The sequence below is a fragment of the Mixophyes fleayi genome, chromosome 7 (genome assembly GCF_038048845.1).
Source record: "Mixophyes fleayi isolate aMixFle1 chromosome 7, aMixFle1.hap1, whole genome shotgun sequence".
Lineage (NCBI taxonomy): Eukaryota > Metazoa > Chordata > Amphibia > Anura > Limnodynastidae > Mixophyes > Mixophyes fleayi.
This window is the reverse complement of record NC_134408.1, coordinates 7,967,256-7,986,282: the sequence shown is the minus strand read 5'-3', so window position 1 is coordinate 7,986,282 and position 19,027 is coordinate 7,967,256. Positions and strand designations below refer to the sequence as shown.

Sequence of the window (19,027 nt, the reverse complement as noted above, 5' to 3'; positions counted from 1 at the left end):
TAAATCTCAAGTTAATACATTGGCGATTTTCAACTTGCTCAAGAAAATCTTGGGAGTTTCAAAATCGGAATTTGATACATTTACCCTTGAAGCACATAGCAATTAATCTCATACAACAGTTGCATTAATGAACAGAATAGACTGTTATTTTTATGTGTAAGTATGTGTATAGTATATGATATGGATAAGTTGGCTATATTCTCAGTTAGTCACTGCAGAGCCACTGTAGTTATTTTGTGTGATTAACCAATATTAATTTACCAGGAACCAGTGACATCAGTGAGGTACTTTACTGTGCAAACACAAAATGTACATTTTTTGTAATATAGAGCAGACATCAACTAAGTATATTATATTAGTGCTTTTCTCATCAACTACTAATTGATTTTTACAGTTATTTAGTTTTAATCTTTTTTTATTATTATTATTATTAACATATATACAGAACAGCATTAACATATGAACAGTTTTCCACATTGTTCCTTCAGGTACATATTTAGAAAAGTTGACACCTAAATGCGCTGGTAGATGTGTCGGAGACTGTAATGGCTTTGACACCAGTTTCAAGCCTCTTGATAACAGGGTAGTTATGACAGCTCAGAGCCTGGTAAAATTTGTCCTTGTCATTGTTACCCCAGGACCTGATATGACAGTAGAGCTCTCTCATCTTCTCCTGAGAGGTTGGTTTGCTGAGCACAGTGTCATTTTGTTCATCTGTCAACAGTCCTTGGTCTAGGAGATCATCTAGAACTGGATCCACCATAGAGATCATACGTATCAGATGTGGCCGATGAATATCCACAAAGTGATTCACAGGTTCAGTAACCGCAGAAGAAACATCCGTAACTAGAAATTTAAATTTAAATGAGTAACAAAAACAGTTGGAAAATTCAATAAACTTTTTTGGTAGCTTACATGGGGCTAAATCAGGAGTGGCAGACTTACAGTTTCCACCTTATATACAGATTGGTGGACTCATACACAAGGACACAACCAGTAATGTCACTTCTGATATTGAAGAGTAATATCTGAACCTTCAGTCCATATTAGTAGTAATTTGGCTAAAGACTATGAGTTGTGGAGTGCAGAGTTACTCAAAATTGTTTTATAGTGTTTCTCAATGAACCAGTGTTAAAATTCAACATTTTGCAAAAAGAATAGACTAAAACTTTTGAGTTAAATTTGAGCAAGGTGAACAGGTGTAAACATGGTGGAGCTTGTACAAGTTTTAATGGCTACAATAACAAATGGTGAATTTGGACTTTGAACTCAAACATAGTAATGTTCATTGTTTAAATAAATACCAAATAGTAGGATATTTCTGGTTATAAGGATAGATGATTATAAAAAGATAGACATAAAAGAAAGCCGATACTTTTGATGACCGCCAATAGTTTTCACTGTGCCTAATGTGGGATGGTTGTATTGGTAAGACTGGCCTGTTCTATTGCATAAAGGAAGCCAGGTTGGTAACAAGATGGCAAAAGTCAGAAATACTCAGGTGGTATGTCAGGTAAAAACTGACTAAAAAGCATGGAAGGAGTTAATGTGATGTGGATTACACATATTACCATGCCAATGTAATTGGGCCTGATTCATTAAAGACCTGGACCAAACCATGTTACAATGCAAGGGTGCAAATTAGTTTTCTATTTTGCACATAAGTTAAATACTGTCTGTTTTTCATGTAGCATACAAATATCAACTTTAAATTTCATTGTACAAATAAGCTATCAAGTATTTGTGTGCTATATGAAATTTTTTTAACTTATGTGCAAAATATTAAACTAGTTTGCACCCCTTGCATTGTAACATGGTTTGGTCCAGGAGACTACTTACTCAATGTTTTTACTTAACTTTCCTTAATGAATTAGGCCCATTATCCTGAACTTTGCTCTTTGCCATATGGGGGTTGTCAGTACCCACTGTGTCCCGGGATGGGGTTTAAAATAGCTTGTTCTACGGACAGGATGTGTTCATATTGGGGAAAAACAGAGGCTACAGGTAATACTCTGATCTGGGTAATCTAACCCTTGGCGTATACCATGCAGAACTGTTGGGACTTTTATATATTATTGGACATTAACACCTTGCTGGACTTGTTACCCTGCTATTGTTTATGCTGTACTGGGTTGTTCCAAAATAAAATATCTTTGGAGTATTTCTGTGTAGGTACTGAGTGATCTGAAGAACCCCTATCTTCACAATAGGAAAATATTATAAATAAATAAAAACAAAGTCACAAATGTATATACTGTGTAACTATACTACACTAGGTGATTGTTGCCAGCAACAACATAGAATTCTATAAATTGTTTTGGAACAAACAGGAAATTGTTCAAATAATAGAAAATTGTCTCTAAGTAGATTGTCCGTTGGTGTGAATGCATGTAAATTCCATACTAGGATGGATTTGGAAACAAACCCAAAACACTGGGTTTCTCATCCATAATTATGATCTTGTTGAGCCTAGTGAAATCTAGACTACTTGTATTCTTGCTTGATTCTCCCTATTGTATATCCTGTTATTAAGCCAGAATTTCTGCTCTGACTATGCTGCTGTGTCTGTGATCTTTGGCCAAGCTTCCTTCTACCCATGATCCCTGATTGTATGGACGTTACATCAGTATTCACCAACAACATCTGTCACAATATGGGCTACAGGAAGTTCTCTTCTGGCCAATTCACCTAACCCCTGCAGGTGTATTTCCTATGGGATGATTAGTGACATGACAGGCCTTTACCTTCATGCATCTTACATGGAAATCTATAACTTTGGACATAGTTTTCTTTAAGCAATGATTAACCTTTGTTTGTGGAAAACTATTGTACAGTGAATGTGACATGTTATAGAAAATACATGTTAACACAGAAGCTGATTTACAATTGGGCACCAAAGATGTCCACTTGCATGCGAGCAAGGATCCATCTTCATGCTCGGGTTTCCATGTCTGTATTTTGTGCATCTTAAAATAGGTGTAACCTTAAATATAGAATTATAGATGTGTCTAAAGGAAAGATGTGTCAGTCATCATCATTAACTGCAGACTTGCATCCAGGTTATGTAGTAGTGACTCATCCTCTCCAGTTCTAGTGTCAGATACATGGAATTCTATATGTGAGCACAAGCTGAGTGCGTGTACAGTGCTACATCTATTATCAGAGAAGTATATACTGTATACACAGCATAATACACTTGTATCTAACTCTAAATAAGGCCATAAAAGAGCATATTCTTACTAACATAACATAACATACCTTCCTTATTTGTAGGTCCTGGAGTTGGTGATGCTAAGTGATTTATGTCTCCTAGAAAGAAATGTTTGAGAATGAGAAAACATATCAGGGTAAACATTAAACCTTTCCCTTCTCTGATATTTCCTTGTTCTATAGTATTTTCAGGATTTTATCATAAATAAAGAGCAGGGGCAAAAAAGACAAAAAAAAACTGTCAAACATTGTAAGTATCATGTGAAGTAAAGTAACGGATATGTCTGAAAAAGTAGCATTAAAACCAAGCAGAGTTTGAGCTGTACGAGTTTTTTAATTTTCCTGAAAAGTGCAGTTATTGTTTAATACAAGGACAGGTAAATATTAAGAAGCAGGAAAACAAGTTATAGATTTAGTTTTTTTTTTTATCATTTAGGTAACTTACAAGGTGGTGATTTCTTTTGCTACATTTTTTTTCTTTAAATCTATGTTAAAATATTACTTACAATAATAAACCTCACATAGATGTCACATAAATCAATGTTAATTTATTGGAAAGGATAACAATTGTTAGTTTTGGATATTCAGCAGCTGTCCCACCAGGAAATGGGTTTGATGCCTTTCCTACAATAATTGGTATCTTTAGCTAAGCTTACTAAAGGACGTCATGGGGATTATTGTTTAAGGACAAATATCGTATTTGGCCATTTTTGAGGTCAAGAAATATTTTTCGCCCTGTGAGGCTAAATTGGCAACAGTCACATTGCACATTTTATTTGCTTTCCTAGGGATCAGCAAAATTAGAATGTCTAAATGGTGCAACTACCTATCTCGGGATTCTGTTCAGTCATGTCTTGGTGAACATGTGTCTTTTCTTAGCTTTACAAGCTATATAACTGTAAAATATAAGCTTGTATGTAACTTTATTCACTGTCTTTTTACACATTTTTACTCTTAGAACAAACTTATTTCCCCTATTGATTAATAACTATGTTTCTCACTATAGCGATACAGGCATGTGCAGCACTTTTGTAAATAGAATTATTTTGTGCAAGTGCATTGCTAACAATTCAGTTCAAATCTTGTCCGATTCTGGACCTTCTGAGTATGTACGAGAGGTGGACACTAGGGACACTATGTACACTAGGGGCACTGTACAGGAGCTGGACACTAGGTACACTAGAGGCACTGTACAGGAGCTGGACACTAAGTACACTAGGGACACTGTACAGGAGCTGGACACTACGTACACTAGGGGACCTGTACAGGAGCTGGACACTAGAGGCACTATACAGGAGCTGGACACTAAGTACACTAGGGACACTGTACAGAAGCTGGACACTAGGTACACTAGGGGCACTGTACAGTAGCTGGACACTAGGTACACTAGGGGCACTGTACAGGAGCTGGACACTAGGTACACTAGGGGACCTGTACAGGAGCTGGACACTAGGTACACTAGGGGCACTGTACAGGAACTGGACACTAGGTACACTAGGGGACCTGTACAGGAGCTGGACACTAGGTACACTAGGGGCACTGTACAGGAACTGGACACTACGTACACTAGAGGCACTGTACAGGAGCTGGACACTAGGTACACTAGAGGCACTGTACAGGAGCTGGACACTAGGTACACTAGGGGCACTGTACAGGAACTGGACACTAGGTACACTAGGGGCACTGTACAGGAGCTGGACACTACGTACACTAGGGGACCTGTACAGGAGCTGGACACTAGGTACACTAGGGGCACTGTACAGGAGCTGGACACTAAGTACACTAGGGGCACTGTACAGGAGCTGGACACTAGGTACACTAGGGGCACTGTACAGGAGCTGGACACTAGGGGCACTGTACAGGAGCTGGACATTACGTACACTAGGGGACCTGTACAGGAGCTGGACACTAGGTACACTAGAGGCACTGTACAGGAGCTGGACAATAGGTACACTAGGGACACTCTACAGGAGCTGGACACTAGGTAAACTAGGGGCACTGTACAGGAGCTGGACACTACAGACACTAGGGGCACTGCACTAAATAATGCTTGCCCCATAATACATAAATTAATGAATAGCAAGATAGCTTCAAATGCTGGTGTTTCCCAGCAGTTTGCAAAACGACTGCTTAATACATCTCACACTTTGCATGCTTGTCATGACTAAAAGTGAGGAAGGAGATTTGCACGGTGCCACTTTTGAAAACAGTGATTTTCCAGCATTTCTCTAGCAGTTCATCCTTTCATACCTCTGCAGTGTTCAAAACTTTAAAATAAATTGCTAAAAACCATAGATTTTATGCAAACCACAACTTGCTACATTTTCTCCTAAAAGTCCAAGGGCTAGATTTACTAAGCTGCGGGTTTGAAAAAGTGGGGATGTTGCCTATAGCAACCAATCAGATTCTAGCTGCCATTTTGTAGAAAGTACTAAATAAATGAAAGCTAGAATCTGATTGGTTGCTATAGGCAACATCCCCACTTTTTCAAACCCGCAGCTTAGTAAATCTAGCCCTTAGTGTCCTGGCCTCACTGCGTGCACAATAGATGTCATAGAGCACCAAATACACATAAATGTAACATGGGGGTTCTCATCATACCGCACATGTGTGTATTACTATGAATAAGTGCTTGTGACACTGTTCACATACAACTTTAATTTTACAATATTTTCTCTATTTTATCTTTGCACAAAGTGCTGTTTCAGGCTCTGTTAATTCCATCCTCCAAGATAGCACAGTGAGGTTTTAGTTCAGAGACTCACAGCTCATTAACAACCTGTTGCAGTTTGTGTATTACATCTAGGTAGACTGAAAAAGAGACTGACTAATGATCTCCTTCTGGTGATCAAATGTTAACACCTGAGGTTAGTTACCACAGGCCTATATAAACAGCTTGCTGGAGCCAGCAATCTGCCAGCTATTGAACCTGTATTCTTTGAACCTGTGTTTCTGGATTATATGTTTGTGGACTGATTTACTGTGTGTGCCCCTGACTATGGACAGTAAAACTTTTTTGCTATTTATCCCTTGGCACCAGATAACGACTACTCTACCTTACACCTCTGGGGTTTCTGTGACATTACTTGCCTTACCCCTTCCACTGTGGACATTGTAGTACCCCAAAGGTACAAATACTTTTTGTGTTGACCTTTGTGTTTGCACAGTGGATTCAACTGTTCTGTGATATTATTCCAGTAAAACATCCACTATTATTTTATGAACTGTTGAATTGTCTCCTGCTACTGGAACTCACCCATAAACATCATAAGGGATTGACATGCTGGAACACAAATAATAAGCCTTCCTAACAGTATTACACCCCCTGATGCAGTCTCCTGAGCAAAATACATATAAAGGTGGCCCCACCAGATCACAACATTTTACTAAATTGGGGTTTTAGTCCTACTGCCTCTGTCCTGCAATTCCTTGTTGTTCCTTGTTAGTTGGACTACAAGGTGTAAATAACACCTTCACATCACCACTATATTTACAGATATGCTGTTTATATTATTTTTATTGGGTATATGTTTTTAACCTACTTTTGAAATAAAACAATATTTTTAAACTGTGCTGCACTAGAAGTGTTTCTATCTAAATGATACAGTAGGTCTGCAACATGAGAAGAGCACAACATGTATTCAGTATGTACAGTGGACACGTTACCTACACACAGTGTATACAGCAATGGTGTGCTTGTACAGTACATCACTGATGTCACTGGCTCCTAGTGAATGGATAAGCTGCACTCATGAATATTGGTTCTTCGCACAAATGGCTTCCTCTGCTGTGACTAGCTGAGAATATAATCACTTTAGCAATATTGTACACATATTCATTGTATGCTTACACCAAAACAAAACCAACAGTCTAATCCACACAGTAATGTCACTGTTGTGTGAGGGTAATTGCTATGTACTTCCAACCGTTCTGTGTTTAGTTTTTGTTTACAGCAAAACATGCATACTGTATAGAAACACCCTCACATAAGACTGGGAATTTGCAGGTGGCCATCTGAAATAGGACTGAATAGCATTCAGGAGTGTTTCTGAAATATATAGTATCCTGGTCATCTTAACAGTGTTCCTTGCAGACTCTCACTTACATAGACAACAGTCCATAATTTCTACGACAGTCACAAATGGACTTCTGTCTAACGCTAATGATTGTGTTTTTTATTTGGAGTGATTTAAAAGAAAGCTTTAGAGTTATTTTTATCACACATTAAAATGTATATTTCACAGTCATATATCTATTTCGATATACAAGATAACACTGACCAGATGCATCTGGAGTAAAATGCATCATTCTCATTGCACCAGTAGATGTATACAACTTCTTATGGTCCATTTACTTCATGCTATAAATCTATCAGATACAGAATGTCAAAAGTGTCATACACCGAACATATCAGTGGACACAGGTAAAAAAAAGACATACTGTAATATTGTACTAAACTGTATTGCAGATGCTGGGAATGACTACTTCTGACAAAAATATGATATTCATGGTGTTGTGCTGTTGTAATAGATCCTTATTTTGGATATATTCTGGTCTGTCCGAGTGAGTTGAATCCCATGGAGGGTAACCGCCGTCCAAGCTAACGAAGGTTTCCTTACATGAACCTATATAGAACAGAATGTCACTATGTTATACTCTATTTACACTTTGTATTGTATCTGCATTGTACTTGTCTCTGACCACCTTGTGGAGATTGTTTATTAGATAGAATAGAGGACCATTAGCCTGTCTACTGTCACTGTGTTTCCTGTCTTCAAAAACAATGAGTAAGAGCCGTTACTTACTAGAAATAATATGATCTATTCTTGGAGGAAACAATAAAAATCTATTGTATGGTTCCTATAATTATTAATATATGTGTGCCATTGTGTCGCGGGACCAACCATTCCCAACATCCCGTTCACTTCATACATGTGCCATGTGGTGCTATGGGAGTGTGCTGACAGAGTTGGGTGAGGATTTCTCAAGTCATCCCCTGGTAAGAGACAATCACCATACTACCCTGAGAGCTACAGTCAAGACACTGTGGAGGAACTGCACCAGGAGGCCAAGGTCAGAAGATCCAGCACCACACAATTAAAGACATGATAGCACTCTCCAAACACTGAGGTTCCAGGATTTACACCTGCAAAGACTGCTGTTGGAAATAATGATGATGATTATTGCACGTAACTGGACATTTTGCATGTTGTAAAAATGTAATCTACCTCCCTGGCAAACTCTACCTTTTGTCAACTTAGCTTCCCAAACTGAAATATCATTTTCTTCCGGAAGAACATATAAATCAATGTTTGTGTTTATATCATTTCCATCAGTAATGATCTCTGTGAACGGATATGGCTCTGATGGGTAGCTGCAATGGAACAGAAGCATCTGAGAGACAAAGAAAAATAATAGTTTAGTGCATAAGTGAAGGTATTTATTTTTCATTTAATGCAGAATGTGCATTGTACATCTATGATAAAGGTTATGCTAAAAACTACGGTCAGCGCAGTATTTAAGATATTATTACCTGTACATTACAATACAGAAGAATTTTTCTTATTTTGATGCAATCAGCACCTTATTCCACTATATTGAGGCCACTATGTCTAGGGCCAATTGAAAAAGAACCAATCATCTATTTCCTGGGAGTACCTGTAACTCCTTCATAATGAAGGAATCAGGGATATGGGAAAGAGATGAACATAAATGTCAGTTAGGTATGTGTATAATGTAATAACGCGACATATTAGTGTGTAACATAATTGTTTATGTCATATGTATTATTTTACTATTTCACTTTATATGATGCTTAAAAGATGCACATTAGGGAGACTGTAGATATTCAGAGCTAGCGTAGGATTTAAACACGCATTGGTGATTTGCCTAAAAATGTGTTGGTGTTTATAGCAGGAGACAGCGATTACTCTCTCTGCAACAGTGGCTCCTTGTTCCTCTGTTATATGCAGCCACAAAGGAAAAAACTGCATACAATTTGGCACATGTCTTCACCAGATGGGTCATTTGGCTTGCTCAAAGGTTGATTTTATTGTCTTGATTGCTCTAGATAAGCCCTTGTCTATGCCCCAAAAAGTTGTGTGCCATATAATTGCTCTGTGTGCAATTCTTCAGAATACTGGAATTAGAATTGAATACCTATAGATGAAGTATCTTGCTGGCAATGCCCTCTAGCACAGTGTATATAGTGTTATGTGGAGGTAAATATGTACACCTTAGGAATTGATCATCCCATCTGCCAATTACAGAGACGGGGTGAGCAATCTCAACCCGGCCGCGGGCTCTTAGGCACATGAGGTGGAGAATCATAAGCAGTACATAAAGTAGTCTTTAATTTATATGGTGATGTTTGCTGATCCCCAGCTATTTAAAAAAATATATATATAAAAACTATGCGAGTTGTTGGAGTATAAGAAAATGAGTGTCATAATAATATAATTAATTTAGCATAACACATAATTAAAATTCCTTAGATGCTGAATATAAATATAGCAAGTTTTGGATGAAAAACACATATCACTGTGTAATATAATAATTAATGTCAATATGATTCAGATGAATAACATTTATGGTAATATTGTTTAAACTTAAATCATAATCACATATTTCCATACATAATGCAATACTTCAGTATGTCATTAAAAAGCCATCATGGACAAATATGGACTAATGAGGCTGTTAGTCCATATATACACCGAAGTCAGATAGATATTTAATAAGAGTTGCAGCAGGGTGTCTACAAGCCAGTAAATTAAAGTGGGCTAGACATTGATCACCCCTTTAAATATTATATTACCTTGGGCACGACACAGGCACTCTGTGGTCCTCTCACAATGTATTTTTTCTTGGTGTACACACAGTCTGTCTGAGGAGGTTTATTCATTCTCTGATATCCATATAGTGTCTCATGCTTGTTAACAGCCTGAGATACAATAAACCAAATAAAACTATAGTAAATAATGCCACACAATGGTTACACAATACAAATATCAAAGGCTATGATAATTTATATTATGGGGGCCTCGTATGCAGAAATAATGTATATGTAATAGAAGGATTTTCACAAAAATAATGTAAAACACATGTTTTAACACTGTTACAAGGAGTCCTTTGTAAATTATTAGTAGGGATACAGTGCAAAGTAATCTGAACTCCAGGCGATCTACTGCACAAAAGGGCTATATCAGTGCTAGCTAATCAAAGTTAAGGTGTTCATACACAGCAGCAGATGCCGCCACTAGACCTCAACACCAGGACAGTGAATACATGTCTGATATGGCCAAATCTAAAGTATCTGTACGTTCAACGCTTTGGCCAAAGAATGGATCCTTCAGGTACAGCGTGGTTGGATGATGACTGTACACCGTCAGATGTGGCCATCATCCAAATAGACTCTACGGCTGTCCTGATTAGTATAGACATCTTGATTGGAAGTTATTTTTGGCCTTAAGTGTTACGGAAAAAGTGAAGATGCTCGAGATCAGACCTCTAGTCAATCAATGATGGCAGTGTTATGAGCACCGGTGTCCAAAGATGATTTTCTTTATTGACACAGTTTTAACATCACCTTTTCAAGGTCTACCATGACATTGTGCATGGGTTCACAGCTGTAAATATATATTTTTACAATATTTATTATAGACTGAACTAGATACTATGGGAAATATGCATAACTTGTAGTTTAGGTACATAAAGACACAATCATTAAATCAATAGATAATATGACATATCACACTTTATAGTAATTGATGTGTATCACTGACTTACCTTCTCCATTGAGATGTAACTGGGCGTTAGATAGAGATGGATTCTATATTCCTTGTATTCTGGATTATTCATCCAAATTATTTTACAGTATAGTAGAACCTTTCCATGAAATGGTATATGCTTTATTATGTCATCCTGTAACAAGTTCCAGTGATACATCAGAACTCCGACACAGGAAAAGGTGGGATGTTCCAGCACAACATAGTAAGGCTCAATTCTAGTTGGTGTTTCCAAGACCGTGTTCTCGTCTTTCATGTGAAAACATTTGATCCAGGATTGATCTCTTTCAAAACCTAGGTTATTAAACACAATAAAACCAACAATAGCATATTTTGGACAATCTTTTCTAAGCTCAATGCCAGGTGGAAACGGGAAAGTGTTTAATTCCTGGTTATACAGATGTAGAAAGCATAACACTTACCTTTCAAACACAAACAATGAGGTAGGTACACTGCCGACACAGCACCAGGTTCTATGTTGCTCTTTATGTTGAACAGGGGACCTATAATCTCATATCCTTTGGTCTGGTTCTGGATTAGTGTAACATAATTACCCCAGGAATCCAGTTCATACTCAATGGTCACCTGACACGACACCTGAAATTTAATTCCAGTTTCTGAGCAGCAGAAAAGACCGGGAGAGTTCAGCTCTAATCTGAAAAATAAAAAAAGATTCAGAATAATCAGCCAAGAACCATCCAATGTCAGCGCAATACAGGGCAAGATGTATAATATCTGCATTTGTACATGATATTTCTACACTTTGCATAGAGGAGTTTAACATTTGCCATAAGGGTTGTTTATTTTGTGCTATCCCATGGTTCATTAACTACATTAAACCCTTTTATATGTGCAAAACAATTGGTCAAGTACTTAAACCTAGTGTACACTGACTTGGATAATCTGGAGTAAGTAAATATTGAGCACTTACAGTCTGATTCTGTGGTCTCGAGCGGCTCTCAGTATTTCGGCAGCTACTAACAAACGGTGCGCTCCATAATGCTGTCCGGATAGCACCCAGGCAGGGTAACTATTGGATGGTTATCCTAACCTCAACTACCCTATAGAGACTTTATATCGGTTTGTTGACTGCGTCTATGCGGCTTTAATAACTTTGGAGACACTGTCTATTTCTGTGTTATTAGAGATATTATCTACACATGCAATAAACGTAAGGATCCGGATTCTACTATATAAAGGCAAGTTATTATCAATAAGAGCATCATAGTACTTACCAAGAGATAGGATTAAATATGCTACATTAAGCTGGCAATAAGATTTGGGCTTTTTAAGAGTATGGACAGCCAATCTTTGTGATCTAAGCTCTATTTATGACCTAAGCACATTTAAGTATTATTTGAAAGACTCAAGTTCTTGTTTCTGCTGGTCATTGTATATTTTTTATGCTTATATATAAAAAATTGTATTTTTTTGTTATAAAATAATAATCAGATGGGTACAATACATTTGGCGCAATTTATTAGCCGCGAATATTCATAAACTTGACATTATTTGTACTATTGAATTGTATCAATTATAGTATATATTGTATTTTGTTTAATACTAATTATGTGTACAGTTTATATGTAATAAATATTGCTAGAAAGCAGCAATTACCTCAGTTTTTCCTAATATTAGAGTATTTGTTATACTTACACCCTACCTAATTCCTAGTAATTTTCATTGATATTGAGACACTACCTAGAATTCCTGTTTGCGCTGTTCGCTTAGTTGTTTGCTTTTCTCTTTATGTGGGATTGACACTTTCCCTTTACAGCTGCATTGGGGATATATAGGAGTGCAATTGAGTATTGTGATCATATTTTAGTGCCTGATTATTGTTTATATATCGCAGGGATATTATCTGCTTTAATACCACATGAGACGTGAACTGGCTCTATATAACCAGAATGAGTGAATTGCATTGGTGCAAACTATGTAAAATACAAAGTGAACACATATATAGATTATATATGAATTGTTAGCTGGAATATTGGAGCCCAATAATACACTACTGAATCTATACAATGATCTAAATTGATTATTGGCTATGAGGGTAAGGTTCCCTGTTCTGTGTATATAATATATAGCTGAATACGGTATATAACCACTAGTTATACCAGTACATTGTATATACACAACTAATATTGCACTATACATACTAAAGCCTTTTGCAGGCATAATAATGAGAGATCTTGATAGCATTTGTAAAATGCTGTGTATGTGGACTCTGCAGAGGAAGTTCTTAGTGAACTGCATTAATAAGAGTATAAATCTGAGTTTGTAACCCTAATCACTGAACCAGGTGGCTAATCTACATTTGATCAATGGTAGATATAAAACTCGTATTTTAGAAATGATGAGATTATTAGGACTTTATTCTACACCTTTTGGCTAATGTAAGTCCACACATAATTAGGTTTGTTTAAGATCACAGTATGATTAGTATTTCAAATGTGGATTGTATAAGTCTGGAAAAAAGCCGGTTTATATTGTTACAGGCAAAACAAACATAATGAATGTTTTAACACACGTAAGCATGCACACACGCATGCAAACACACGCATACACACACACACTCACGCAAGCACGCGCATACACACACTCTGATTTTTCTTTTTTTAAAACCAAATCAGAAATCTGTCTGATTTAAAACTACATTCAAAGATCGGATCGGATACATCCCAGCTTTGAAAAGGGTTCTTTACAGTAAGAGCAGTGGAGCTGTGCAATCCTTTCCCACAAGAACCAAGGCTGACAGACTCTCGAGAAATTCAAAAGATTGATTAAAGAATTGGACATCTTCCTAGTAAAACAGAATATATAAGGCTACATTTAACCTTACATTGTTTGCTTGTGTTTCATACTACTTCTACTAACATACAAGGCCATAAACAACACTGCACCAATGTACATTTCTTCGCTTGTTTCAAAATATCTCCCAACTCTAACATTTTGTAAACCATCAAGTGTTCCCTGAAAAATGACTTTTTTAGGTAAGCTATCAAAATCCCGAACTACACTTTTAACCTCACTAGCCTCTTCTACCTATTTAACTCTCCTCTATTCTATTCTATTTTATTACCACCCTTCTATTCAATTCTACTTGGGTACTACCTCTACACAGTTCATTCAAACACATATTCCTCCTATTCCTCTATATCCAAACAACCTACTTTCCACCAAACCAACATTGTTGTGCGCCTACATCACATAGCCCCAAGTAAAACTTCTCCCATTGTAATCTGCAATCTGTCTGGCGCTTACCCTCATGCATGAAACTCCTTTTTGCCTGTAGATTGTACATTTGCGAGAAGCGCCCTCTTACCTATGAGTTAATACCCAGTTATGTTTTATTACTGTGTTTGTTCCCAGTTGTAAAGCACTGCTGAGTGTGCTGGTGCTATGTAAATAAATGTTAATCCATAAATAAGGCTATAAGTATTAACACGTATGATAATGTGTCATACAGTGAGAGGTCTTTATGCAGGGATAGGAAAGAAGTTTCCCCTCTGAAGTCATGTCAAACAGCTCACATATTTGTAAATAAAATGCTACCTGGGAGGTGGTAATGATATACTGGACTTACCTGTATGTGCTCCCAGTTATACTGGGGGTAATTACATAAGATGAATCTTTTACCTAACACAAACAGAGAAACAATATGTAACAATAATTGAACACTACAATAATACTAGTACTATACAAATCTTTTATAGACTAAAACAATCTGTAAAGACACTTAAAAATAAATAAGAATAAATTCAATATTATTTGGTTTTGTGTGCAGTTTTAAAATCACCACACACCTTATTGGGGTTTCAGTCCAAAACCACAAGATTTACTATCGTATAAGCTGAAACCTCAAACCACATACCACGTGTGGATGGAAAACATTTTAGCTTTACCAAACATTAGCTTCCAGGCCAATGTACCCCAACCCTAGAGCGGAACAGCCCAATGCTGAGTAGTACTGGGCCCTTCCTGGTACCCATGGGTGGGGAATAGGAGTGGGACCACTCTTTATTTTTTGGAGTAGGGGTGCTACTCTTTTATTAATAGAATCAGGGGCACTAATATTTTAATTACTATAAACGGGGGCACTAATTTTACAATTTTTTCCATATTACCTTCAGACCAGTGCAAATGACTGATGTAGTTTTGATTTTTATTTATATTTTTCACAACAGTAACTTCTTTTTTTACACACAATTGTGTAAACGTAATACCAGATCAGCAATCTGTATTTTATATTTTCAAGTAAAAATTTTTATTTAATAGTAACCAATAGTAGTCAATATTTTACCTTCCCACAGAGCTTACAATCCACTCCTTCTGGCTCAGAACAAACTGGTGGTGATGAAAACATTGTTTTGCTTCTCTCTGTAAATGAAAATTTCAGGTAAATACAAAATATAAAATATACCAGTGTGTTGTCCTTCACAATATAACCAGCAAATTGTGAGTTGCCGACACTACTTGTGGACTGTGTGCAAGAGAAAGGGAATGGGCGAGATATGAAGTTTCTCAATGCGAAAACACTTATTTTAAAACCCCATGTAAGACACATCTATTGACAAATATGAGAGCTACATGTTACAATGCTACATCACAGGCCCTTCACATTCCCTCCTTTTGAACATTTGAAAATAAAAAAATGTTCATTCATACCATGCTTCATTTATTTCCATTATTAGCATTATTATTATCATGTTTATTATTATCATTATTGATTTATATGGCACCACAAGATGTCCGCAGCACTCTACAGATTACAAACAATAAGACCATACAATGTATAACAGTACAGAACAATAGACGAATAGCACTATAACTCCTAAAGCTCCGAGCACAGGTAATACTATCCAGCTAAAGGAAGGCTGGAAGGGAATGGGGGCAGGGTATATTTGGCACAAGCTTAGAACCTGTGCCCAAAAGTGTGAGTGCAGCTAGTAGGTTAGGAGCTACTAAAAGAGGTGCAAAGATTAGCAGCAGTGGAGTAAAGGGCAGAAAGCCCAAGCTGGAGGTGGGCAGTGTAGCTGGAGTAGAAGTAAAAGGTAGTGAGACAGGAGGGAAGAGGGCCCTGATCATAAGAGCTTACAACCTAAAGAGAGGGCAAACAGACAGCAGGCACAAGGGGGAGTCGGTAAAGGTGATGTAGGACAAGATAAACGAATATGAGGGACGTAGGTTGAGAGAGGGTGAGATAACCAAGCATACAGAGATGGTTAAGTAGATGGCTGGTAGACTTTTATGAACAGGTGAGTTTTTCAAGTGCCTGTTTGAAGCTGCACAGACTAGAGGAAAGTCTGATAGAATGAGGGAGATCATAATAGTGGAGGGGGGCAGCATGGGAGAAATCTGTATTATTATTATTATTATTATTATTATTATTATTATTATAAGCATTCAATATACTTCCAGTTTCCTTTCATAACGTTCCCTTTAGATGGCAACAGAAACCTGCACTGCACATTATTTTTCCCTCAGTACGTCAATATCCTGCAATCGATTACATATTTTAGCAATACAGCAATTAGTGAGCCTAATAAGCAAATACAAACATATGATCATACAAACAAAAAGTAAAATCTCTTGTATAATTGTGACTTCCAGGACTCCAAATAGGGAAAATAGACCACGCTTGTTAGAGTCTTCTTACTGGTAACACATAGCTTAGACCACAATAGGAGCCACTTATAAGCCTTCCCACATACATGAAATTATGGGTCAGGGAGCATCCTATGCAGAGGGGTTTTTAAGTCAATAGAATGCTCACATCAATGCCAAGAAAGCAATATCTACAGTTGTGGAGTTTGAGGAGTTTGTAAATAGTTACACTATAATGAAGATATGATTCTGAATTGACCCATTATTATGACCTCCTTTACCTATCCTCTTGGCACAACATAATTAGGTGCTAAGTCATGGGCTTCAAAGAAAAACCAAGGTATCATGAGCTAGTATTCCTGGCCAGACACGCAGTAGTGATTTATAATAGCAGGTAGTGCACTATGCATGTGTGCCTTCAGAACTGCAACTATCATGAGTTTCATACAGCCTAAAACTTTATACGTATACAGTGGCGGATATGGGGGGAGGGTAATCGGCCAATGTCATTAAGAACTATCTTCATCTTAAAGAAGAACAAGGAGTCCTGGAAATGATGATATAACCCCCACAGAGCCCTTATCTCAACATCAAATCCATCTGGGATTACATAAAGAGTCTACATCCACAGAAGATCTGTGGTTAGTTCTCCAAGATGTTTGGAACCACCTCATTACCGAGCTCCTTCAAAAACATGGTGCAGGTGTACCTAGAAGAATTGCTGCTGCTTTGAAGGCAAAGGGTGATCACACCAAATATTGATTTGATTTAGAGTTCTCTAAATTAATTCATTTTGCTAAGTTTACTCATTGTGCATTTGTTCATTGATAAAAATAAACTAATAGCACTTCTATTTTTGAAAGTATTCAAATTTTGCAGCATGTTTTCCACACCTGCCTACAACTTTTGCACAGTATATATATATATATATATATATATATATATATATATATATATATATATATATATATATACACACACACACATACATATACATATATATAATGGCAAAGAGGCATATTTGTCACACTTCCCCTACAAGAAAATAGGTAAAAACCCATTTCCCCTGGGATTCACTTTAGGCACATTCACACACAGGTGTTCCACATGGGTGTAATTGGTTTGCAGTGCTTGGGTGGAGGATAAAAACAGTGTTGGTATTTGTGGGCAAGACCACTGATGCCAGGTAGTGGCCGGCTAGTAGTGAGGGAACTGCTGTGCAGCCACACGTAGGGTTGTGGGAGTGATGTGATGATTTTACTGGATGTGTCTGCTGGAACCAATGCTGAAACTGTTTAACCCATCATGACAATTGCTAATAAACAGTGAAATGGTTGAGGCTCCAGTGAATGCCGTGCTTTGCCACAAATATCAAATAAATATATACACACACACACACACACACCCACACACCACTACATGCAACTGGTAAAAGTTATTTTCTAAGACAGAGAAATCATCATCATTTATTTATATAGCGCCACTTATTCCGCAGCGCTGTACAGAGAACTTATTCACTTCAGTCCCTGCCCCATTGGAGCTTACAGTCTAAATTCCCTAACACACAGAGAGAGAGAGACTAGGGTCAACTTTGATAGCAGCCAATTAACCTACTAGTATGTTTTTGGAGTGTGGGAGGAAACCGGAGCACCCGGAAACACAGGGAGAACATACAAATTCCTCACAGATAAGGCCATGGTCGGGAATTGAACTCATGACCCCAGTACTGTGAGGCAGAAGTGCTAACTACTTAGCCACCGTGTAACTGATTCAGTATGCAGGCAGAGATCATATAGTGGAAGCCGCGTCAGGTGCACAAGGAAGCAGGACACCCTTGCACTGACCGGATCTTATAGCCCTTTGCTCCAGGACCTACATGACATCACTGCTTATCAAGACATTAGACTTTCTAAGCCCTAAATGTAAATCTGAGCTTATGAGCCCAGGACAAAGTTATAACTGACTTGGTTTGTGACCTACCTAATAGGGTTCTTACAGTATACAGTATGTATACACACAGTATGTTTTTGCTGTAAAAGTTAAACCCTAAAAGGATGGGAGTGTACAGCAGTTACTCTCAACAGTTGCATTGATGTGTGGGATAGACTGTTGTATGGTTTTTTGCATAATAATGTAATGATGTGTACAGGATATGAAATTGCTACAAAAGCTATATTCTTAGGTGTCACAGACCATGTACTGTAGTCATATTGTGTTGCTAACCAATATTCATGAGTGCAATTTATCCATTTATTAGGAGTCAGTGACATCAGTGAGGTACAGTACAAGCACAAAATGGCTGCCTCCACTGTGTGTAGTTGACAAATTCACTGTACATAAAGAATACAGTTTTTATTCTTCATTTATTCAAAATTGCAGACCTACTTTAGGAGTTTTACTCAGTTATAGAAAATAATGTG

General features: G+C 37.4%; 1 protein-coding gene across 4 annotated transcripts in view; it reads right to left on the bottom strand.

Annotated features, from left to right (window-relative positions):
- Positions 1-420: 420 nt before the first annotated feature.
- LOC142097223 (uncharacterized) overlaps positions 421-19,027 on the bottom strand; it is a 73,322-nt gene continuing 54,715 nt past the window's right edge. For all 4 annotated transcript variants that reach the window (XM_075178885.1, XM_075178886.1, XM_075178884.1 and 1 more), the window contains exons 11-18: positions 15,304-15,380; positions 14,587-14,639; positions 11,420-11,652; positions 10,999-11,291; positions 10,028-10,153; positions 8,457-8,604; positions 3,259-3,309; positions 421-846 (exon numbers count right to left, since the gene is read on the bottom strand). In XM_075178885.1, the coding sequence (XP_075034986.1) occupies positions 497-846; positions 3,259-3,309; positions 8,457-8,604; positions 10,028-10,153; positions 10,999-11,291; positions 11,420-11,652; positions 14,587-14,639; positions 15,304-15,380 (1,331 nt within the window). In that variant the 3' untranslated portion in view covers positions 421-496. The remainder of the gene's footprint in view (positions 847-3,258; positions 3,310-8,456; positions 8,605-10,027; positions 10,154-10,998; positions 11,292-11,419; positions 11,653-14,586; positions 14,640-15,303; positions 15,381-19,027) is intronic.